This window comes from Mirounga leonina, unplaced genomic scaffold (genome assembly GCF_011800145.1).
Source record: "Mirounga leonina isolate KUSES-001 unplaced genomic scaffold, KU_Mleo_1.0 Mir_175, whole genome shotgun sequence".
Lineage (NCBI taxonomy): Eukaryota > Metazoa > Chordata > Mammalia > Carnivora > Phocidae > Mirounga > Mirounga leonina.
In genome coordinates this window covers 14839963-14864270 of record NW_023270453.1, presented here as the reverse complement: position 1 = coordinate 14864270, position 24308 = coordinate 14839963, and the positions used below count along the sequence as shown (strand labels likewise).

The 24308-nt window shown below is 48.1% G+C and overlaps 1 protein-coding gene across 7 annotated transcripts in view; it reads right to left on the bottom strand.

The window, feature by feature from the left end:
• SFMBT2 (Scm like with four mbt domains 2) overlaps nucleotides 1-24308 on the bottom strand; it is a 228824-nt gene that overhangs the window by 10063 nt on the left and 194453 nt on the right. For all 7 annotated transcript variants that reach the window (XR_004682235.1, XM_035021691.1, XM_035021695.1 and 4 more), the window contains 5 exons: nucleotides 17353-17462; nucleotides 6317-6492; nucleotides 3439-3605; nucleotides 2907-3176; nucleotides 2025-2153 (listed from right to left, as the gene is read on the bottom strand). Coding sequence is in view for 6 of the 7 variants with exons in the window: in XM_035021691.1 (XP_034877582.1) it covers nucleotides 2025-2153; nucleotides 2907-3176; nucleotides 3439-3605; nucleotides 6317-6492; nucleotides 17353-17462 (852 nt within the window). In the remaining variant the exon portion in view is untranslated. The remainder of the gene's footprint in view (nucleotides 1-2024; nucleotides 2154-2906; nucleotides 3177-3438; nucleotides 3606-6316; nucleotides 6493-17352; nucleotides 17463-24308) is intronic.

Below are 24308 nucleotides of genomic sequence, written 5' to 3'. Positions count from 1 at the left end.
CAGAACTTCATGACACACCCTAAGAAGCTGGGCTTAGAAGTGCAAATAAGAACAACTCAGCATGTGTAGCATTTTAGCCTTTTGCCCAGGTCAGCTTAGTTTTCACGTTCTTGCCTCACATCAGAAGCCTGTGAAAGCAATCGCACGCGGGGCTGTTCACCTCTCTCTGTACCGCTGACCCGGAGTCGGGGCGGGAGAGCGCTGTGCCCTATTCGGCCACAGCCCAGCTAAAAACCATTTCCAGCCAAAAGTGCGCCTTTGAGTCTAAAAACGAAACAAAACAAAAACACAACTTGAGACTAACCTAGAACGCTGCCTACCACATCTGCCTTCTAAATATAGTTAAGGCCCATGAGCAGACGTTTCGTCGGTGCGCTCGGAATGAACACACGACCACACAGACCCACGTGTTGAGCTCTGGGTCATCGGCACTCAGCGTCTTCTCAGGGCCACTACTGATAAATGCCCGCTTCGGAAAATGCTACACTAGACAATGCTTCTAGCAGGAGTTCAATCTGCTTTATTTGTGTTTTCAAGATGGAGATGTCCCAAACCACACAAGCCTTCACGGTTCTTACAATTCTCTCCCTGTCCGTGTGTTTTAAATGAAGAGACAGGCTCATTACTAAGTTCTTTACGTCTGATGCAGCTTTTTCCTATTTGCTTTTGTGTGTCACTCAGAGAGGGGGTGCTGGTAACAGCAAACCCCTGTAGCCGCCATTCCCCCTTCACGTACACAGAGTTGGGGTCTCCTGGAGGCTCTGGGGGCCGACCAGATGGGACCTCTGAATGCTAAGAGCCACTCCCTCCTGGGATGAGCTGGGAACCACATTAATTTGCTTTTCACACGTGGGCCTGGAAGAAGATCTGGGGGACTCACTGGGTGCAGGGGTATCAGAGGCCTTTCTTCTTCCCTTCCTGATTGAATGCCTGAGTTATTACCCTCTCTCTAGAGTATCGGTTGGTAGAATCTAAAAAAAGACCAGATAGACACATCTTTAACTGATCACATGGTAAACAGTACCTTTCTTAAGTACGAGGTCCTGAAAGACACATTCACGCTGTGAGACAGTGTGAGAAATAGCAACCCTTCACACGAACGCGGGAGAACAGGTCACAGGCTTCACCTGGACCTTCCATGGGAGGCCGGGGAGCAGCCTTCAAGGTGGCTTGGGTCCAGACAGGCGATTTCTTTCCATATTAATTTAAGGGGCAACGTAAAAAAATTCCTCCTTTCTTAGGGCTCAAAGCATGTCTTACGCTTTAGCTAATTCTCATCGTCTCATCTACAGAATCAAAATTCCTTTAAGTATAGATTATGTTGATTGTTTTGCATTTACCCATCACTAGCATGGAACCGAACATACCACAGGTTTTTAACGTTGTTACAAAGGAAAGAGCGAAATACGAAAGCAGTGAGGAGAGGGCCATTGAGAGAAACACAGCAGACGGAGGGCTTCCGCCTCTGGGAAGATGGGGACACATCCCTTCCCTGTTTCTCCTGCTGTATAGAACTAATGAATCAAACAAACATAAGGCGGGGAGAAGAGAAGGCAGACCAGCAGGGACCTGGGAGCCCAAGAGGGCACGGTGCTGAATGCTTGGGTATCTGCATGCCTCCTACGTCCAAGACTTACTGCTACAGAAGCTGGCCACCCAATACTGCCCCGGGCATGGGTGAAAAGAGACCCAAGGGAAGCCTGCTCTTCCTAGCGGAAGGACCGGGAAAAGGGTAGTCTAGGGAGACAGAAACCCCCCTCCCCAGATGGCGACAAAGGCCAGAGGGCCCCAGGCTCCCAGCCCCCGACAAGGGAGACCGGGCTGGGACTTGCGTCTCTGCTGGACAGCAAAGAGCCCCCCACAGAGGTGTCAGCAGGGACCACGTGTGAGTCAGGCTTCCGTCCCCCAGCCCCCCGCAGTCATGAGGGAGTACCCCATTCCCCTACCAGAGCCGTGTCACAGAAAGCAGCTAAACCAGAAAATCAAAGGAAAATACAACAAACACAGCAGAAGGACCAGCGCACCTGTTCCTGAAATATCTTGGCCAGGGGGGCACAGTCCGTCAGCTTGATGAACCTCACCACGTCGGTCACCGTCCACTCCAACGGGTTGCTCTCCAGAACAAGCCTCTCCTCCTCCTCCTGCTTCGGGTCCTGACAGGAGAAGGGAGGCAGGAGGTCATTCGATCCCTGCAGGGTCGGCGGGACACTCGGTAAACCCCGCAGACCTGAGCCAGACTTTCCTCCTCCCTCTGGCCTCTCCCTGGGCACCTGGACAAGCCACCGAGACTTGGGGCTCGAGGGACTTTCTTAGCAGCTCAGCTGGGTTATGATTTTGCCTCCAACGGCTTGTGTGCCGTTAGACGCTGAAAAAAAGGCGCCGTGAGAGCAGTTGCTGAAAACCCAGTTCAGGAAATCCTGGGCCTGCTTAGTGAGGATGCACCTTTGACTGCGGAGAGAGGGTACGGGGCGTGTGAATGCACAGGAGGCAGCCAGTTCTTCCCCCTCTACCCTGGTGATGACGGTGCCCATGACCTCCCGGCTGACCACTTACGGCCTGGGGGTTTGGGGGAGATCTGGTACGCTGACTCAGCCGTCTCCCGTGAAGGGGAAGCCTTGTGTCCAATGGCACCCCGAGGACCTATTCTGTCTGTTCTCCTGACAAGAATCCTCTGCGGCTGGAAAACCTTCCACAGAAAAGCTCTCACGCCCCTTGGACTCCATCTGAGATGGGAAACCACCGGGCCTTCTCCCCAGACTCGGCACCAGGCTGGAGCTGCCATTACTCTGCCATTTTAAACGCAGAGCCCCAAGTCAAGGCCCTGCACCGTACTGGCTTCCTTCTTCAACACCCTGCCCACAGCCCTGGCCCCACAAAGCCCAGCTGGGGGCCCCCGTGGGCCTTACCCCTGCTGGGTCCTGGCCAGTGGCCACGCCCTGCTCTGCCCCCTTGGCACACGAGGTGGCCTGCGCCCTCCGGCCCCGCCGCGGCCTCTCCACGGGTGGCCGGCGCTCGGGCTCAGAGCTGCTCCTCAGGGTGACGGCCCTCCGGGGCCGCGCGGAGGGGACCTCAGCCGAAGAGGTGTCTGTCTGGTCATCGCGGAGCTCGGAGCTGGTTTCCTCACTCCCAGTGTCCTCGTCCATGGCATCGGCATCCGCATCCTCTTCCTCGCTCTCCTGGGGAGAAGGGAAGGCACTGAATCCAGCTGGCCCTGTGCAAACCGCCGGGGGCGGGGGTGGCCCAAGGCCCATCCTGCGGTCCCCACCACGGTCCCCGTTGCCGCCCTCTCCCAGCTCGCATGGCCAGGCGGGCTGAATCTGCAGGGCTCCTAGTGCCTGGAGTTTCCAAGCACTCAGCATCACACGTCGGCTGCGGCCTTGGCCGAGAGCAGCCGCGCGTCCCGGACGCATGCAGGAAGGTGCTCTGAGCAGGACATACCTCCCCCGAGCCTGCAGCCAAGTCCACAGCGGAAGACCTCCGCTTCTTCTGCACAAAGATGGACTTGCGCCGTTTCCTACGTCTGGCTGGCTTCGGGTGTCCGCTCTCAGTGCTGGCTTCCCCGATCGGGGGCTTCACGATCTTCTTTCTCTTTCCATAGTAATAGGCTGCAAGGAGAGAGAGGATCAAGAACATCTTCCAAAGGTCACACACACGAAGTACATCGACACTGAGAGAGTAGAGAGACCAGAGGAAGACCGGGGAAGAGGGAAGAAAAGAAAAGAGAAGAGAGAAAGATCGTTCTTTTGTTGGGAACATTTCTCCCGTGCCCTCATGGTTAGAAGGTGTCAGGGACAGAACTACATGTCTTCAAAATTCAAATGTTAAAGCGCTCACCCCGCATGGCACTGTATTTGCAGATGGGGTCTTTAAGGAGGTGATTAAGAGTAAATGAAGTCCAAAGCATAGGGCCTTCATCCTATAGGACCAGCCTGCTTACAGGAAGAGGGACAGACAGCAGGAAGGCGAGCACAGGGGGACAGCCGTGTGAGGACAGAAGGGACGGCCATCTGCAGCCCAAAGAGAGGCCTCAGGAGAAACCAACCCTGCCAGCACCTTGATAGAAGTCTCTATTAACACGCAGAGCACCCATTAGAGAGTTACCAATGTCCAGTAACGACTGCTGTATTTTATAAATTAAATGTATACTCAACTAATCGAAACCACTCCTAAGGATCCAGTTTTCAATTAAGATCCTGATCGAGACTCATTACCCGAAGTCTCGACCATCCCACAACGAAACCCCCATTATTCCATACAGAACCACCTGCAGAAAGGGAACCTTTATCTACGGTCGGAAGGAGCCAAGACAAATGCCCAAGCACACAGCTGCTAGGCTTCCATGGAGCACGTGATGTGTGGCGGAGCGTGGCCCCCATGCACACCCACGCTGCTGTATTCCCACGGGCAAGATACCCGGCCCTGGCGCTCGACGGCCCCACATGCGAAATGAGCCCAGTGGGACCGAGCAGGACACTCGATGCTTCACAGTGGTCCCTACGTACCAGTTACAGGTGGACAAGCATTTGTTCACACCCCAGGGCCCCGTGCGGGCAAGATAAGTCTGGTGCAGTTTGGCTCCTGAGAAGCCAGGAGGGGAGTTAAGATGGCAGAGGAGTAGGGGGACCCTGCACTCGCCTTGTCCTTCAAACACAGCTAGAGTAACTATCAAATCATCCCGAACACCCAAGAAACCGATCTGAGGGCTGAGAAAACACAGTGCGCGTCTACCGGAGGTTTCCTAGAAGCCAGAGGCTGGAAATCAGAGCAGTTTTACCGAATACAACAAAGGTGCAGCACACTTTCAGAGTCTTGGGGTCACACTGGGGTGACTGCTGGCCTTGGTGCTCTCAATTCCTCCCCAGCGTGGTTTTGTCCTTTCCCTCTGGAGCATCAGTTCAATCTGCAGCAATATTTACTATACGTTGACCCAGGGATCTTAGGATTTTGACGTTTTATCACACGAGACCCAGAAAAATCTCTAAGGCATTTCGGTCGTGTTGAATTCAAGCTGTGGTAACCCACCTCTTCTCGTTTTTAAGGCAAACATTCAAGGGAGAGTTTAGCTCTCAGTCAAGTCCTTTGTAATTCAGGAGCATCTGTTACTGAGCAGCCTGCTCCAGGGGGTCTCTCCTCTGACCAAAGGTAACTTGAGGGGGAACCAAGTTCTCCAGAAAGGTCATTGATGTCACCACTGTCTGGAGAAGACTGTGACGTCACCACATCCTACCAACACACAGGTGGCTCTCCATGCGTGAGCGCGGGTGCAGAATGCCAGGCGGCCCAACCTGACAGAGAAGGGCACTGACTCTTAGTAGGAATGGCGTGGAAAAGAGTTTTTAGCATATCCATGGATCCATACAGAGAAAACTACAAGGAGATTCACACTCGGAACGGCGGTTCAAGTCCGTTCCGATTCCTGGTTCTGACACCCGGGCTGATCAGTCTCAACCAGCTGGGGCTCCCAGCACGCGGACTGCACTCCCGAGTCCTGTCAATACGCCGGTAGCCGGAAAGCAGGCTGGGAGAGCAAACCTCCAGGCCACCGTGACGGCGGCGCAGTCACGCCTGGGTCAGAGATAACCGAGGCGGAGAGGTGGCGAGAGCAGAAGCGGGGATCAGAGGGAGCTGTCAGAGCTTGACATAACCAGGGTGGAGGTGTCTGTGAGTGGCTACGGTGCATGTGGACAAACGTCAGAGCTGAGGAAGGACGGGAGGACGGGAGCTGGGAGAGGCCACCAGAGAAGGCTGAGCACCATACGTGTGGGGTAGACAGCCCGAAAATCCTGCCAGGAAGTGGCCAGAGCAAAGGCAGGGCAGGGGGACAGCTGACCCCACGGGAGCACGGAGAGTGCGGGCTTCTGCACCCTCCAAACACCCCCCGTCCAGGGAGGTCCGAGGAGGTGGTATAGATAGGGGGAAGCAGCCTATGACAAGGAGCTCACCGTCCAGGGGAGCAAAGGTGCTCTCTATACCTCCTCAGCCTAAGGACCCAGAAAGCAATGCTGGTTACCAACTGTTACCAAGAACCAGTTTTATCCAGCTCTCCTTTCCGCCAGATAAATTTCCAAACCCAGCCAATGTCCTGAAACTCACAGCATAGCCCTTCCCATCTCTTCTTTGTCATCCTGTCCCTCCACTGGGCTGGAGACACGTGAGTATCTGCCACAGCAAATCTTAAAGAATTCTTTCACAGCAATTCCCATGAAAAATTACTCAAAGGTTTTTGTTTTGTTTTTTTTTTTTTAGAAACCGATCAGCTACCTTATCCCACAGTTTAGGCCCCCAGCCCAATACTCTTCTCATTCTTTGAACTTACTGTACTTGGTTTTGGTGTGAATGGAGCAGTTCTCTGGGCAGTTCTCCGAAACCAGCACGGGACTGAACAAATTTGGGCAGCACTCCAGCTTGGCACAGACCCGCCGGCAGAAATCTGCTACCTGGTCCGATGTCCGCACGATTTTGGCCACGGCCCGGTACGTTTTGCCTCTGTACCTAGAAATGAGGAAGAGCAATGGCAAGACCACACAGTTACTTAGACCTACTGTGTACGGCGTGTCCTGAAAGTAGCCCCTTTATTTTCTAACAGTGAAGTAGGCTGTGTGTGATTTCCACGCCATTTGTTTTTATCGTTCCTTCGGAGCTCAGAGTAATGTTTTTAAGAAAGCCCACGCATGCGATGAATCACCACCACAGATATTTCCACGTGGCACTGTCTCACTGCAGTATCTGTAGTATTTAATGCCCGTTCCAGAACGCTTCTGAAATCCAGATATTGTCATTTGTTGCTCCTTACTTTTGAGAAAAAAACCAACTTTCTCCTGCCTAAGAAAAACCACATGCAGTGAAGTCACCAACATAAAACTGAAGACCACTTCTTCTGGAAAGCAGGTTGAATGGATTCTCGGTTCAAAAATGGGCACCAAAGCCCTGGGCCAAATATTTGTGGTGATAACCATGTAAATAATGCTTGGCTGGAAAGAGGGGTACTTGGATGTAGGTTCAAACCACCTTTCAGCACATTTTTAAAATATTGTTGGTACAAAACACTTATAAACTTCTCCATTAGCAGCAGATGACCGGTATTTATTTAATTGACATGTCACAGAACCCAGAGTCCACCGACATGAAGAATGCATCAAAACCATGGGGCTGTTCAACTACGCCCTTGAGGTGCACCCTGATTTTCAAGTTGAAATTTTTTTTTTCAAGATTTTATTTTTTATTTGAGAAAGAGACAGAGAGAGAACAAAAGGTGGGAGGAGCCCAGGGAGAAGCAAGCTCCCTGCTGAGCCCGGAGCCGGACTCGGGCTCCATCCCAGGACTCTAGGATCATGACCTGAGCCAAAGGCAGAAACTTAACTGACTGAGCCACCCAGGCACCCTCAAGTTGAAATCTTGAACAACAATTTATCTTCCAGAAAAAAAGCGGGAGCTCTGGTGGATAACACTCGTGGAAAACTAACCACAATCCAGAGGCGTGAACTACTAAGTAAGCCAACGCTGCCCTCCTGCTTGTCCACGTCAATAAGGGTGATGGGCACAAGCTCTTTGCCAAACCCGCTCTGCACACTTGTGTTGCATGTTTCCAAAAGTCAGCCGCAAAACAACAGGGACACCAGGTGATTCGTGCAAACAGCGTAACATAAGGAGAGCATCACTTCAGTAATTTGCAAATGAAGTACTACATTCAAAACCTAGATCTGGTTCCCTAAGAATAATGCGGTGATAGAAATAAATAGGATAAACTGATTCTGAGTTTCTTTCAACTAGGCTTTTTATGCTTCTGAAGACTAGAAAAATATTCCCCCTCCCAACAAATCATTTTTTTACAGTAACAACAGCAAAGAAATTAATTTCTACTTGAAAAAACTGGACTACGTGTTCATTCTCTGGTCTTTCAAATCCCAGCCCCTCTGTATTGACTGTTCTTGCATTTCTCTGAAGTGCCAAGCTTGGCTTTCTGTGTAGTAAGAACTAAAAAGCAATTCTTTGTGGATAAGATCATGCTTTAAATCGCATACCCTTGAACAACTGTTGATTTTTCTAGGACCTCTATCGACCCTAGATGTAGGAACACACACCCCCCACTCCGAGGAGGGCTCTGTGATTCATTTTTGGGTAGTTCTTGCTCGCTGATTTTGTTGTGCTTCATAATAAAACCAGCACAGTTCTGTGGACACGGCATGTCTCTCATGTTCTGGGGAAGGCAGAATAAAAAGATGCTCCTGGTACAACTTCCCTGGCAGTTTTTCCCACTGCAGTTTTGGTAGCCCTAGGGCTCTCTCTTCCAAAGAGCTCAATGTCAAGATTCTTAAAGTTCCTTAAAAAAATAAAATGATATAAAGTAAAAAAAGCAGGAGAAATGTGAAAATTGGGTCCGAATTCAACCTGTGGAAGTAGGGCCCAAAGACAGATGTTCCCAGACCTCCAAATTCCAAAGCTTCCCGAAACGCATTCGAGGGACGTGAAGAGGACAAGAACAAATGCCCTGCGGGAAATAGAGAAGGGTCAGCTTTTTCCTCCCTTCTAGTTTGGGATGACTCCGTGGAAGCAAGGCTTAAGTAGACCTTTCCCAATTAGGAAATGCCACTCTAAATTTATGAAAATAGGATTATAGTATGGTTTAAAAGTAATGGAATCCCCTCCCCTTGCCTGCCCTTCTGGAACAATTCCACCAAAAAGCCATGGTGGTGGAGGAGGAGGGCGGGGAGACTGGGCAGGGAAGGTGTGCAGGCTGGAGAGGCGGAGTGGGACCCGCGGTGTCCCGTCCCTGGGCGGATGCTGCCGGGACCTCCCATCCCCACTGCCGGCACAGCTGCTGGCCCTCGAGTGTCTGCCCAGCTGCAAGAGCTTGCCCCCTCCCCTCCCAGGGGCGGCCCCCATGCCAGGAGTCATTGTGATGGGGCAAAAGGGTCTGGCTACTTGGGCCCGACTCGAAACAACCACGGAGGGCCATTCTAACACCAGAGGGGCCGTGGGCTATAGTCCGGCTCCCCCTCTCCTGTGGGGTCAGTCCCAACGGCCCTCCTTAATTAAGAGGATCCAGACCTGTGGCAGGTGAGGAGGGAGGCAGGATGGCGGCATCCCTGTCCTGCTCAGAACACAGAGGATGTCTGCCCGTGGGGGACAGCCCGGCACGGGTCAGGTGCGAGGGCCCGGATGGGGGTGAAGAGAAGAACAAAAGGACAAGAGACTGGTTCCTGAATGGGGCCTGACCAAACACATCAACAGACTGAAGACAGTGTGAGCCAAGTTTCCCCTGTGTGTTGGGGGGGGGTGCAAATACAAGAAAGTAAAAGGCCAGAGGGGACCCCCTGCAGTGTTGGGCGGGAAGAGGGGGATTGGAGCCTGAATTCAGTCACAAGTGTGCAAGAAGGGCCAGGCTTGCAGGCCTGAAGCTGCTATCTCTAGAGAAGCTCGCCTGCAAGGTGGGCCCATGGCTGGTATCTGGGAACTGCATTTTGGAGGTGATCAAGGTGGTGAACCACACCCAGACTGTTTAGGCAAACCCGCTTGCTTCCCTGATCCATGCCAGGCAGAGTGCTGCCCATGGGACCAGCCCCCAGTAAAAGCCTCAGGCCTGGGCTTCTCTGGACAGAAACATCATGTGATACGCACTTTCGCTGCTGGGGAAGCAGAGTGCTCTCTGGAAACCCTCCCTGGGGGAGAGAGCATAAGGAGGCCTGAACACAGAGACTCTTCCAGACCCCACCTGCATCTCTTTTCCTCATGACATCACTGCATGCCCTTCCTACGTCACTGCAATATATCTCAGCCATGAGTAAAATCATATGCTCAGTCCGAAGAGCCCTTGTAGCAAAATTTAGACCATGGAGGAGGTCATGAGGGCTCAAAACCCAACAGAAATGTAAATGTAAATATGTTTTTGTACGTATGTGTGTGTATACCTCCTCCCACCAAAAACAAAAACCAAAAACAAAAAAACCCACCACCGATCCTGAGAAAAAACCAAGTCTCCTTGGAGAGGTGGCTAACTCCAGGACTAGGGCAGAGAAGGGACAAGATGATCTGGGAACAGCTTACTGGGTCAGAAAGTAACAAAGTATCAAAGACTGATGGGGTCAGAAAGTAACAAAGTATCAAAGACTGATGGAGAAAAGTCAAGGTGATAAACAAAAAGCCTGCTTGGGGGGGGTGGGGGTGGGGTCACCTGGGTGGCTCAGTCCGTTAAGCTTCTGGTCAGGATATCAGGTCCTGGGATAAAGCCCCGCATCGGGCTCCCTGCTCATCAGGGAGTCTGCTTCTCCCTCTCCCCCTGCTTGTGAGCACTCTCTCTCTCAAATAAATACATAGTATCTTTAAAAAAAACAAAAAAAAGCCTTCTGGGTGTGGTCCCCACTGGCCAAATCTGGGACAACCTGAGCATCCGATAAGTTGATGACTTCAACCCACTGAGTAAAACAGGAATCCATGAATTCATACAGACACAAATATAGTTGATGACTTCAACCCACTGAGTAAAACAGGAATCCGTGAATTCATACAGACACAAATAAAGGTCTGAAGATGTTGAAAGCTTGACAAGGAGTGGATATTTACAGAGTATGGAGTGTCGCCCCCACCAAGTGTCTCTGCCGCAGAGCAGCGTGGCAGACGTCACCTTAATTAGGTGATCAAAGTAAACACGCCTAGGGAGGAGGCAAACAGAGATCGTACGCCAGCAGGCAGGATGCAGGGAGCAGAAGGTCCTTTCTTCTGTGATACTCCTGATGCATCATCTGAATCCCGTCATGCGGAAACATAAAAGAAACTCCTGATGAAGTGGCATTCTACAAAGTAAGTGGTCCATGCCCTTCAAAAATATCAAGGTCATGAAAGTCAAAGAAAAGTCTGAGCAACTGTCGGGAAGCAAGGGGACCGGAAGAGACAGGGCAGCCCAATGCAACGTGAGACCCTGCGCTGGGCTCTTCCGCCCGAGGGACAGCACTGGGACAGTGGGTGAGACCTGAGTGTGGTATGAGGACCACTCATATGTATCACTGTCCTGATTTTGATTATGTAGGAGAGCGTCCTTGCTTGTAGGAAATGGGTATTTGGGGGCGATAGGGCATCATGCCAATAACTTATTCTCAAATCGACCAGGAGAAAGAATATAATTTAATTTTAATGAAATGTTATATAATTTTAACAGTTGGTCATTTTTCTGTACGTTTGAGATTGTTTCAAGCTAAACACATAGAGAAGAAATAATAAAAATAAATGTTATGTGTATAACGACTCAAACTACATTAAGCTTAGCGTATAACATGATTTCCATCTATTTTCGAGCGCTACGGGTTCAGTATGGCCATACGCTTGTGGATTTTCGTGCAATGCGGGGAAGATGCTGTTTGGACCTCGCAAGCTCCTGCCTGAGCCAATAACCTCGCTTGTCTGGAGTTGGTCGACAAATGAGGGCAAGTGTTCGCACAACTCTCTTTCACGAGGACGCACTAAACATAGAGATACTGGTCCACCAAGAAATACAGGCAAAAGGCGGCTCTAAGATTTTACACACTGGCTGGGGTCTAACTGCATTCACGTGATAGTGTCATTTCTGTTTTCTCTGAGACTCTGCACCACATGACCATCTGATCCCTATGGTCTCCTGGGGCAGGGTGGACAGGTCAGGTGTCAGGAGCTCCACCAGACATGGACAAGGAGGTGGGCCGTGCACGGGGCACCAGGTGAGGGGCACCACCACGGTCCTGGTCACCTCACTAGGCTTTACCGCAGGTGAAAGTAGAATCCGTTTTGCAGCTTTCCCCATCATAAAAGGCTTAAAAACAGTACACCAGTGACACACTTTTGTAGGCAGGACAGCTCAAAAGCACAGGATAAAGCTCTTTGCTTTATCCTGTCAATGTGAGTCCGGAGGGAAGGACCCTTAGCCATGTAATTTATTAAAAGGCCCAGCAAGGCTGTTGTAAACACAACACAAGATAAGGCTTTTAAAGCGTGGAGTACAAGTTCTGTGAAAAGAAGAAAATATTGAAAGAGACGATCAAGCCAGTACATGGCATTATGCTCTCGGAAGGAAGGAAGGAAGGAAGGAAGGATGGATAGATGTAGGGAGGGAAGGAGGGAGGGTAAAAGAAGTGAAAGATCACTGGGTCAGAACTGAGGCAGGACAACAACAAGCAAAGATAAAGAAGGTGGAGAAGGAGGGAACCAGGGAGATCTGTGGTAAGCGGATCTGAGCTCTGCCTCCGTTATTTATTTTTTTTAAAAGATTTTTGTTTATTTATTTCAGAGAGAGAGCCCAAGCAGGGGGAGCTGCAGGCAGAGGGAGAGGGACAAAGCAGACTCCCCGCTGAGCAGGGAGCCTGATGCGGGACTCGATCCCAGGACCCTGGGATCATGACCTGAGCCGAAGGCAGGCGCTTAACCGACTGAGCCACCCAGGCGCCCCTTGCCTCCGTTATTTTGAAGACTTCTTCCCCCATTCCCTTTGCACCTCAGCCTTACTGAGGCTCCAGAAACGTGTGGAACGTGATCTTGTCTCTACTATTGGGGCGCCCGAGGAGAGGCTGGGGTGACACTGGTCTCAGACACCCACTATGAAACAGCATAGGACGTCAGAGAACAGAGATGCAGGAGGGATCCTGGTTGTCACTGTGGGGACCCACTCAGAATCCCAGAGTCGACACAGAGATTATTTTAAGATGAAGATGTTTGAGATCCAACACATGCAGAAAGCAGCTTTCTCAGAGCTTCCATTATCTGACTAAAAGCAGAAACTTCTGAGAAATGAGGACTACCATAAATTCCCTCTTTGGAGTGGCTTCTAATCCCAGGGGAGAGACCAGAGTAAACCTACCATAAATCCCATCTCTGAGGAATTTCACAGCCTATGAAAAAGACAGAAAGACTGCTTGTGCTTGCATAAACCAACATTTTCACAAACTTTCTTATCTCCTATTTGTTCTCCTAAAAAGTCATTTGTCTTTCATAAAGAAGCCTATTTGTTCTTCCCCTACAGGCTGTTGCTCCATACTCTTTCTCCTACTAAATTAGCTATACCATACACATAAAGCTCCAAATCCTAACTGTCCCTTCAAGTTACTCATCACGAAGCACTCCTTCATGTGTGTGCATGCACCTTATTTAAGTAAATAGTCTTTTCTCTTGCTCATCTGTCATTTGTCAGTTTAATTTGCAGGCTCCCAGGAACTGAACCTAACAGGGTAGAGAAAAGGTTTTTTCCTCCTTGCCATCAATAAGGAAGTGTGAATGGCCTTCCAGTATTTTCCTACCAATCAAAGCAGGGGTTAATTTCCACATGTGAGTACATAGGGCAGGGTGGAGAAAGACAGATGAAGATGGAGAAGCGAGAGTGCTGGAAAAATGTGTCTCTTTCAGTAGATGAGAGCTGAGAAAAACCAAAATGGATTTTGAATCAAAAGGAAATACAGAGTGAAAAACCCAACACTGATGTAACAATCCACTCTTAAATATCAGGACAGTCCAAGGGGGAGGACTCCAACTTGGCCTAAGTTCTATCATTCACTTGCAAAACGACCCATAGCAGGACCTTTTCACAAAACTTGGTGAGGCAGAGATAGGGGTGTGAGAGTGTAAAACAAGGTTCTCTTCCATCAGGCTGAATCCGCATCCTCGAATACTGAAGGAAGAATTTAGCTCTGCAAAGACAGAGAAGCTTCACAGGCTGTGAGACCATCACTCTTCTCCTTAGCAACCGTGATATATGGTCCTGATATCCTTCAGAAGAGAGTCTTTCCTTCCTTCATCGTCAAACCTTCCTGATCATCAGAACTATGGGCAACACTTTGGTTCATTGGCTTCCAGTCTTAGGATACTCAACCCCTCAGAAACTTCTCTCTTCTTTCTGGATTCCTGCATTTCAAGGAATGAGAACTCTGTGTAATAAAGGGTGTGTGTGTGTGTGTGTTTGGAAAGACCCCATCCAATTCAGAACATCCTAAACTGGTCTGTGTTTGCAGCAGAAACAACATGCCCGTAACCTGATGAACTTAAGCTCATGCAGAAATTCAGGCTTGTGCTCCCCAAACTGGTCCAGCCGCCCGCTTCCCATAATGTTTATGGCATACGTTTTCAGGAGAGCAAGCGCACAAATCTGAGCAAGGTAAAAACTGACAAATGAACCAACTAATAATTTTTTTTCCAGTGGAAAGTCTCTGTTTACGAATCCTTTTCTACACAAATCACTCTGCAGCCAAATATTACATCTGGCTACCCACAAAATAGGAGCATGAGTAAAAGACCAAAAAAAGTGAAAGAGAAACACATAAAAAATCAGTAATTGCTTATGAAAAAGAAACCAAAATATCATTTCCGTAGAGCCAAGCATGACTCACCTCTAAGTTGTGAATTTCCTTGCGTGTGCCTAAGTGATAAGGAAGTCTCATTCCCTCCAATTTAAAGAGCACATTTCCTCTTTAAATATTCTGAATAACTATAACAAAGGACTGGGAAAATCTATTAAGCCTTCACCTGGATTTTATAAAGATGATCACAAAAGCCACTCAAAGCAGAGTTAACAGTCTTTCTCCCCCCAAGAAGATTCTAGAACATGTTGGAAAACATGTAAATGTCTCTAGATGCACAGAGTTGGAATTTTTTTTTTATCCCCCAAAGGTACAGCCTAAATTCCTCCTCCTGAAATTCAAAATAATGTACGTCAATTTAGTATACTTAAGTTCATCGGAAAGAAACAATCTTCTTTCCCAGGACTGCTAAAATGAACTACATGAGAATCTATTTTCCCTTTGGCATCATAGCTACCCCAGTTTTGCCTTTCAATACACGTTGAAGACTCAAGATACAGAGTCCTTACATGGTGTTCAATACTGCAATAATTTCTTTTAGTATAAAAGGTATGATTGTTAGATAAAGAGGAAAAAAAAAATCACCAAGGGTCAAAAGGTGACGATGTTAAGTTTTTCTCCTACGCACAGGTCAAACCTTTTTAATGGCATCTCCATCCTCTCAAGGAAATGGGTCTTTTCTCTTCAGAAGAGGAAGCACCAGTCAGAAACCCCAATGCTCAGTGACAGCCCTCCCAAGCCCCAGGGGTGGATGATCTCATGATCTCACGTGGAGCTCACGTCCTCTCCTCCTGAAAGCACTCCTTGTGATACTATCATTCAAAGACCACAACCCAAACAACAGAATGCCTTAAATGCAGGTCCCCCCTGCTCGGGAAGTTAATTTATTCACGACAGAAAGCATTTCAGCCTTTCAAGAAAATGGGAAGAAGCTGGGGGCTCTCTCCTCTCATTTGCGCAAGCTGTCAAGATCTAAAAAGTTGTCGTTTTACATCAGAAGCGAAGAGGTGACTCAACACATAGTATCCTAACGGGAACGCCCCCTCCCACCTGTAAATCTGTCATCATTAGCAACTGTAATCCAGCACACTCACAGACAGACACGTTCTCATTATAAGCTGCTTCGTAAGACCTGGCTAAGGAACTCACTGTCATATCTGATCTAATAGGTGATACGTTGCCTTTACGATCAGCCAGGGCTGATTTCCCCGTGTCGGTTTTGATTGTATCAGGCTGGATTTCATAAAAGCTCTGATCGACTGGGCAACATGAAAATGAGCGCTAACACCGCAAAATTAACTCTCCCTGTCATTTTGGTACCTGGGGCAACTTTCTGGCTTGTTTACGAACAGGGGAGATTTTAATGGGGTTTAAGATTTTTGTAGTTGTCCTATTTCCTTATCCGTGAGGTGTGTTTGGGAGGTACTGAATTTTACAGAAACTGTTTAAAACAAATGTTTCTCTGTACATACACTTGCTCAGGTTTTCGGCCACCACTGTTCCTATGCATTAAACCTTAGAAAATGTCATGCTACTGCTGATCCCCCCTCAGGTGAAGTAGAAAGATATGGAACATTCGGCTGCAAAAAGCCTTGCTTTGGTTTCTTCTGCAGTACAGGTGGGGCTCATTTACTTATTGTATTATTTACTTATTTATTTTTGAAATAAATACAGTGACTTACGTTCGTTTCTATTATAAAAAACAAAAAAGCAAAACACTAACAAACCACAGTAATTACAGAAGGAAAAGACTTAGTATGACTGAAAGAGATCATTAATTCTTCCCATTAATCATATCCTTTCAGGTCATTTATAGGGGAGGTTCATTTAAATACTTCACGGGAAGGATGAAATATGGTACCACCTTTCAGTGACAGGCCACTTCATACAAATAAACGTTCTCCCAGTTAACATGTATTCCCTTTGACTTCTGTGATTTGGCAGAGCATCATGAGACCACAAATGGCGTTCACGGAGTCTAAAATTGCAGATGTGTTCAAAAAAGAAATGTTGAGTGGAGAAGAGACGAGTGGAGAGCAGCCGAGCAGTATCTCACCATCCTTACTCCGTACCAGAGTAGTAAGTTAACCACATGGGAGAATACTACTGGTCAAACAAACCATTTCACATCCCTCAACTTTCACTACAAACAGGAAAGGTACTTTCTTTAAAGGAGGCCTCAGCCACACTCTAGCCACTGAACGTGGTTCACTGTTCAAAAAAGTTATCGTTTCCCAAATGTCACATCTAAAGGCTATTTGAGGACACTGTTCTACAAGAAGTTGACCAGTAAGATCTATTCTGTTGAAAAGCTAAATGAACACCAAGGACCGGAAGTCAAAGCAATTATGAAAGAAAATTATCTTGAGAACTGGATCTTCTTCTATCTGCCTTCTAAACTACCATGTTCAAGCTTATCGATCCAGAGGGGGTGCTATCAATTTCAGAGCTCGAGAACCTCAAAGCAAAGCCAAAACATCATCTCTCCAGTTAGCCTATCTGCAAGTAAAAGAAGTGAAGGGGTGTGAGAGTGTAAAACAAGGTTCTCTTCCCATGTCAACCCACAGCCCGTCAACCAAAGCCAAGCAGAGGTATGGGTTCTTTTTATCTTTTAAAACTGTCAACTCTCAGAGCAAAGAACATTTAACTGCCTGGCATAAGCTCTTTACAGTATCAAATATTAAGAGCTGTTAATGAATAACATATAATGATGATAACAGATATCCTCTCTCTTATAATTGTTCCCCTTCTGATCAAATAACCTATTGGCCCTGAATCACAGGACGTTCTGATTCTGAATGTTTAACACAATAAAGTATCAGCTAAACACATCTCTCCTTTAGTTCCGGAATCCCAAGGCTTAAGGCAACTCCGTGTAACAGAAACACCAATAAATCTGTACGCAGCGCACAGAACTAAAGAATGACAGTCCTCCCCCTTTATTCCCATTTCTGTGGGCTATGTCAAGAAGAGGAATGACGAGTTTCAAAGTAGCGGGCTAACCATTACAAGAGCCTTGTTTCCCAGGACTGAGAACACCTACTTTGCCTTCAGCGTCTCCTCCTGAAAATTCCAGTGTGGATCTTCCACCAGCTGTAATTCTCTCAATACCCTTCCAGGCTTGTAAGCTGCATTGATTATCATGCTAAGAACCTGTTGGGGAAAAAAAGAACAGCAATGAACTTCAACTGCATCCATTCCTGCTAAGATAAGAATGCTGCAAAAACCACCCGGCTGACGAGAAGTATTTGTGGTACGCATCCATTAAGTTGGGTAGAACATTTCTGCAGCCAGACACAGATTCGGCTCACCATCCACGGGATGAAAAGGGTGGTAAAATCCAATCCCTCTGGCAGACGTGTGAACCTCTGGCCAGAGGGGATGGCAGGCTCTCCCTAGCATGTCTGATTGAAGAAAAACGGATCTATTTCCTCCAAAGAGCCAGTGATTATCTCCAACAGGATAACTCTGTGGTAGGATCGGCTACTGAGAATTTCATTTTATTTTTGAAAGTAAATTTCAAAAAGAATCAGTGAGACAGAGGCAACAGATTTGTGCCCATAATTCTGAACAGACTTCAGATATCTGCCAGGAGACTAACCAAGTATTTGGAACTCACCTGATGCTGGCTCAATACATGGACGTTTCACATGAGGACAATGCTCTGAGATGTGAGCGCTTCAAAGGACTGCGTGGAGTAACCAATACCATCCGATATCCTATTTCCTCAAACCTCCCCTTTATTCCCAATTCCCAAGTCCGAGGAAGAACACCTGTGGTCACTGCCTTCTGTGACACTCCCAGAAAGATGGGACATTCTGCTCTGTGAGCCTCAGCTGCAGGCTCTGAGAAGGTCCCGTGTTCCTATTAACCTCGATGTGCCCCCTGAATGGAAAGATCGCGGAATTCAGATCCCTCGGGGCACTCCCCCTTCTGTAAGCAAATCATCATTAACCACGAACGTTTATGGTTCCGGCATGTTCCAGAGATGCTGCCATTTGGACAGACCGCGTAAAGAACATGAAGGTACACCGCAGCCTCCAAAGGAACGCCAACACCCACGCTGTGGAGTTCCACGAAAGGCCCCTTGCTGAGGATATGCCGTGTGTCAGCCCCCAGGAGCAGGGACAGGACTGGGACACAGCGCCCAGCACGCCTGCAGTGTCTCCCCGTCCACCAGGGAAACCAGCCAGGCACTGAGCTCATGCTTCAGGTTTCAGGGCAAAACACACACCACTGAGGGGGTGAGAAATGCCCTGACTGCCAAAGTCCCCGCTGCTTTTGGGGAGGACACTGCACAGTATCAGTGGGAGGACGGAGATCAACGTATGTGGCCCAGGTTTTTAGGTCACAGCATTGGTGGGTCTGAAGTGTTCCAGACCACAACTGGCATATGCCTTGTGCCCTGATTTAATTCTGAAAAACAACAAAGCTCCCTCATATTATAACTGAAGAATCGATCTTAAGAATATTTTAGACTGTGCAATGAGCGTGGCAAGTGTCTTCTCTGAGCTGGGGTAGCGCTCTGCTATGTTGCAAGGTTCCTATAGATCCCCAGCAAGAGCACACGGGCCGGCCAATCTGCCGAGGCACTAAAAGGCCAGGACGAGGCCGTACAAGCAGCTTTGCTGTGTTTTTTTGTTTTTTTTGTTTTTTTTGATGGGTAAATTTTTTTTTTATTCTTATGTTAATCCCCATACATTACAACATTAGTTTTAGATGAAGTGTTCCATGATTCATTGTTTGTGCACAACACCCAGTGCTCCATGCAGAATGTGCCCTCCTCAATACCCACCACCAGGCTAACCCATCCTCCCACCTCCCTCCCCTCTAGAACCCTGTTTGTTTTTCAGAGTCCATCGCCTCTCATGGTTCGTCTACCCCTCCGATTTCCCCCGCTTCATTCTTCCCCTCCCGCAGCTTTGCTGTGTTTATGTTTTTGCTGTGTTTATGTTTTCTGTATTAGAATAATCATCTGATTTTATTGTTTACTGTCAGTACAATTTGCAGAAACCGAGTTTAAAAATAAATCCAATTAGAGCTGGCTGAAATAATGCACCAAGCATTTATCAACAGACAATAAAATTTAAACTGATTCTTTCCATTGTGTTCGCAAGGAAGGGCCCAGAGCTACACGTTATTTGCTGCAGAGCGAAATGCATTTGGAGACGGTGAAAAGAAAATGCCTTCCAGAGTTCCATTCAGCCTGGGAACAGGCAGCCATTAAGTTGTCAAAAGTGTCCAATATTGAATAATTTTCCCATGGCATTTCCGATGCCACATCACGCGTTGCCAAATTCAGCAGGCCCTCTATCAAACTTTGGGCTGCGAGCTGAATAATTCTTCAGTTCGTGACATCTTAGTATATTACAGCTACCTCTAGGAAGACAACTCGGTTGGCAGCTGGTACCACCATCCAGAGTCAGAATTACTGCTCCTTGCAAAACATGGAAACTCAGGTCGTTGTATTATGCCCTTGATCACGAGCAGTTGTACGGACCCCACCCCCAACTAACCGGCAGAATGCTGAGTGTGAAGTTAATAAACACTATTCCCAATAAACTGGCATAAAGGTGTTTGCATAACTCCAGGAGGAAAATCATGCTCCAGGGATCCCTCCCTCGATTTCTTGTTGTTCATGACATGGTTGTGGAGAACACACCTTACACAGAAGTCTCCACGGTGTCCTCCAGCAGATAGGTAGGCACCTTTGTAGGTGAACAGATCTGGGATCGAACCCCAGTTCTATCCTGTAGAAGGATGAGTCCTTGAGGTGCCTGACTGGCTTTCCTCCTCTGTATGATGGGGGCACTGCCATTTCTCTCGTTCATAAGGGGATCAGAACATTCACCTAAAAATATGCCACTTTGGCATAGGATTATTTTGAGCTGAAGGCAACTGAGAAACTGCACACACATGTCTCCCTTCGTAAAGGTGTTCCCTCCTCACTTCCGTAGCTGGAGGAGGAAGAGAGCAACCCTTGTCACTCGAGGAGATGAGTCTGCACAAACCAACTCTACTAAAAAACCCTTAAGTTCCATTAGTCTCCCTTATACTTACCTTCCCACAATTTACCATCCTAAAAGCCCAAACCTTTTTCCTTCGTCTCTCACCTCTCCATACTGCATTGCCGTTTGTTAAAATGGTACGTAAACATCTCAAGCATAATGGCCTCTTTGGGTTTTCACTTCTCTTCTGTGAGGCCCCTGTGCATGCGACATAAACCTTTTCTCCTATTATTCTGTTTTGTGGTCGGATTAATTCGCAGGCCCCAGCCACTAAACCTAAGAGTAGAGATTTTCCTTCTCTATAATAGGGATGTCATGAGAAATAAAGGAGATCACATCTTGGCACACAAAAAAGGTTTAAAGGTATAGCCCAGATCTCAGTATCAATGCAGTCCTCACCAACCCACAAAATAAACTGTGCCCCTACCTGGCTCTATCCCCATTGGCCCACACAGATGTCAGTCTTCACATCTTGGCAAAATAGTTCTGCTTCAAAGCTCCTTGACCTTCTTGCTATGGATTCCTTCGCAGAACTCAGCTTCTCATAAAAAGAGTCTATGCTTTTAAATTCCTCCTCTTCAATTCCATTCTCAACTGACCTAAATCCGGTTTCCTCTCTAACCACGACACACGAGTGCTTTGGGAAGGTCACCAAGGACCTGCCACCAAATCCAATTAGCATGCCCATCTCATTGGGCCTCTGAGGAATCCGGCCCTGCGTTTCACCACCTGGGCCTGCAACACCTCTCTCCCTGCTTCCGTCCCTCTGCTCGGCAGGAACAAGCACTCATTCAGAAAGTGGGGAGTGGGTCGGGTGCATGGGGGACGTAGGGGGGGTCAGAGAGAGGAGGGAGGACACAGGCAGGTGATGCCGGTGGGAGAGGAGCTCACTCCACACACCGTGTGGGGCACACAGGAGCCGCTCAGCAAACTTGGGTCTCCTCCCCCCACTCCTCCCCTTGCGGGTGCTCAGAAGATTATGTAAATCGATGGGATTTTTTTGTTGTTGTTGGTTCACATCATGAAATTATGTGATTCCATGATTTCTTTTCATACTCACGATCATGAAAACTCCCAAAACACCAAAGTAATTTAGATAATTTCCAACCTCAACTATATCATATGATCAAAGTCAGAACAATGTTGAAAGTGCAGGGAACCACTTAATAAGAAAATTATTTCTTTGAGTGTCAAAATCAGAAAACACTTCAGAAAGCAAATATGGTTCCCACAGCTTGAGTTCGGCTGATTTAATGGAAAGGAGACAGATTCTCAACTTTGAAAGTATGTAATTTGCTAAATTCTAGTAACTGCAGGGAGGGCTCTCTTTGGGGGAGATCAGCTTCCAACGGAACATGAAGGAGAATATTCCCTCTCGGGGGGCTGGGAAGGGGGGGTCAGAAAAAGGATCTGGACACAAAGAAACCTCCCCCACGTGCTCACTCTGCTTCAACAGACCTTTCTGCTCTGCAGTCTCTCCAAGAGCCATGGTGACAATAATTAGCTTTTTACAGGAACTGGGACCATCAAAGGCCCTCGTGGGCCTAAAGCATTTTTTCCTTTTCAACTTCAGAATCAGATGGAATGGAGCTAATTTTATAAATAGGTCGGTTGTTTTTTTCCCCAGTAAAATGATAAAGAATTGTTCCTGCTTAATCAGCAGTTTCTCCATGCATAGGGTTTTGAAACGAGCCTCGAAAAGAAAACAAAGCAAATAAGCTTTTCAAGTGATTTACCCCTTAAAACTAGGTGTTTTCATTTTGTCGCCTCAAAAACTAACGGCTCTGTGCATATTCCTTTGCAAATGCTGCATCTAATACTAAATATTATCTAATGATAATCTTCATGTTCATCACTCCTTTTGTTGTTGCAAAACTTTTAATGCTAACAGCAATAATCAGACATATTTTACCAAGTGGAGAACTCCATTGCTTTGGCCAAAACTGATCTCGACTTTCATTTCGATCCTCAGTGGAAGGAAGGCTGACCTCCCCTGGCAGCCCACCACCCTGGAGGGGAGGCGCTCCGCTCCCTCCGTCCCAGCGGCAAGGCTAGAGCCCCAGGGCTGCCCTGGTAGGTAGCCTTTCCCCCAACCCAACCCCATACCAATGAACTCCTGCCTTTATCGCTTCAACTTGATTAAAAGATCATTCCCCAAAAGAGGCTATAATTCTCAGGAATTCTCTACCTCCCCCTGGAAGACCAACAGGAGAATCCCATCACACCCTAAAACTTCATTCACCTCAGTCACCAGAAACCCAACACTTCTAGAACATTCTTTCTACTCGGAATCCGATTCCCATATAACTGCATTTCTCCCTAATTTTGACCAATCTCAAGCCCCTCTGTGCATCACCAATGCATCCATTCTGCCCTCCATCATCAGCAAAATATCCTAGAGCCCAAAATGCTTTCCAGAATATTCTTCTTCACCTTATGGTTTTCCCTTCTGCTCTGGACTGAATTGTGCACCCCCATCCCTATTAATATGTTGAAATGCTAACCTCCATGTGATGGCATTAGGGGTGGGGCCTTTGGGGGGAGATTAGGGTTCGATGAGGTCATGAGGTTGGCACCCTCGTAATGGAGTGAACCTTTGTGAGAAGAGACCCGAGCGCCTGTGCTCTCTCTCTCCCTCGCTCTCCCGCCATGTGAGGACACCGCCCTGTGCAAAGCAGAACCTGCCCCATGGGCACCCCAACCTCGGGTTCCAGCCTCCAGGGCCTTGAGGCTCACACATTGCGGTCTGAGCCCATCTGTGGGGCTGGCTGCAGGAGCCCGAGCAGACCAAGCCACCCACCTCTCCTACACCATCACGTTCCCTCCTCTGCGGGATGACTTCCCTTCCAGCACAGACCGGTCCGTGGTCCCATCCTCAACAATGAAAGCTCTCTCTTCCTCTCTCATCTTTCTGCAGCCACCTCGTTCATGCTCCCTTCTCTTTTTCGGTAAGACCGTAGGAACTGTCTGCACTTGCCGGCTCCTTTCTCTCCTTCAGCGCTCTCTGGCACCCACCCAGGGGCGCTCCCATGCCCACAACGTGCCCACGATGTGCCCGCATCGCCAAAGAACGGCCACCCTTGGTTCTGTTCTTGTTCCGCCCTGGCGGTGGCTCGAGGCAGCACCCTTACGCCTTCCTCGGCGAGCACCTTCTCCTCTACCCACAAGACACTAGCCTCTCTGGGGCCTCCTGCGTCCCGGCTCGCGTCCCCCGTGCGTCCTCCCACAAACAACAGCAGGGCTCAGGGCTCAAGTCCTCGGACTGTCTACTTCACTCCGCGGTGCACCTGGCTTTCAACACCACCGCCAAACTCGCAAACTAACGGTTCCTACACTTGTATTTCCATCCTAGACCTTTCCCCAGCTCCGGACTCGTGCGTCCATCTCCACTTGGGAGGCTTAGTGGGCATTCTGTTCAAATAAGACAGATTTAATCCATCCAACAGCTTTCCCTTCTCGGCACCTTCCCTCTTCTGACTGCTCAGGGCAGACTTGGGACGCCTCAGTGAATTCTGCTCTTCTCACAGTCCCCGTCCAATTCGCCAAGAAACCCTCCCTGTCTCCAAAATGTACTGGCTTATTTGTTAATTACTGTCCATTCCCACGAGGTCATAAGCACCAAGACATGAGGGACTGTATTTTGTTTCCTGCCCTATTCATAGTAGCTACAATTATACCTGCCAAAAGAAGGAGTTCAACAAGTATTTTTTGGAATTTGTTCAATGAATTTCAGTATGAGCACTGACATGAGTTAAAATTATTTAAAAATATTTATTTAAAAGATATTTTAAAAACAGTTAAAGTTAAGGTGACATCTAGAACTTAGTGACTAATTCACCCCAAGTATTTCTTTGATACCATAAAATATACAAAATATTATGTGGATGGAGGCCCAGGAGATAACATTTGCTCCTGATTTTCTTTGCTACAAAAGCCTATCCTACAGCGTGATGAGAAAGTTCCACAAAGGTATCTTACCCTCTTGACAGGC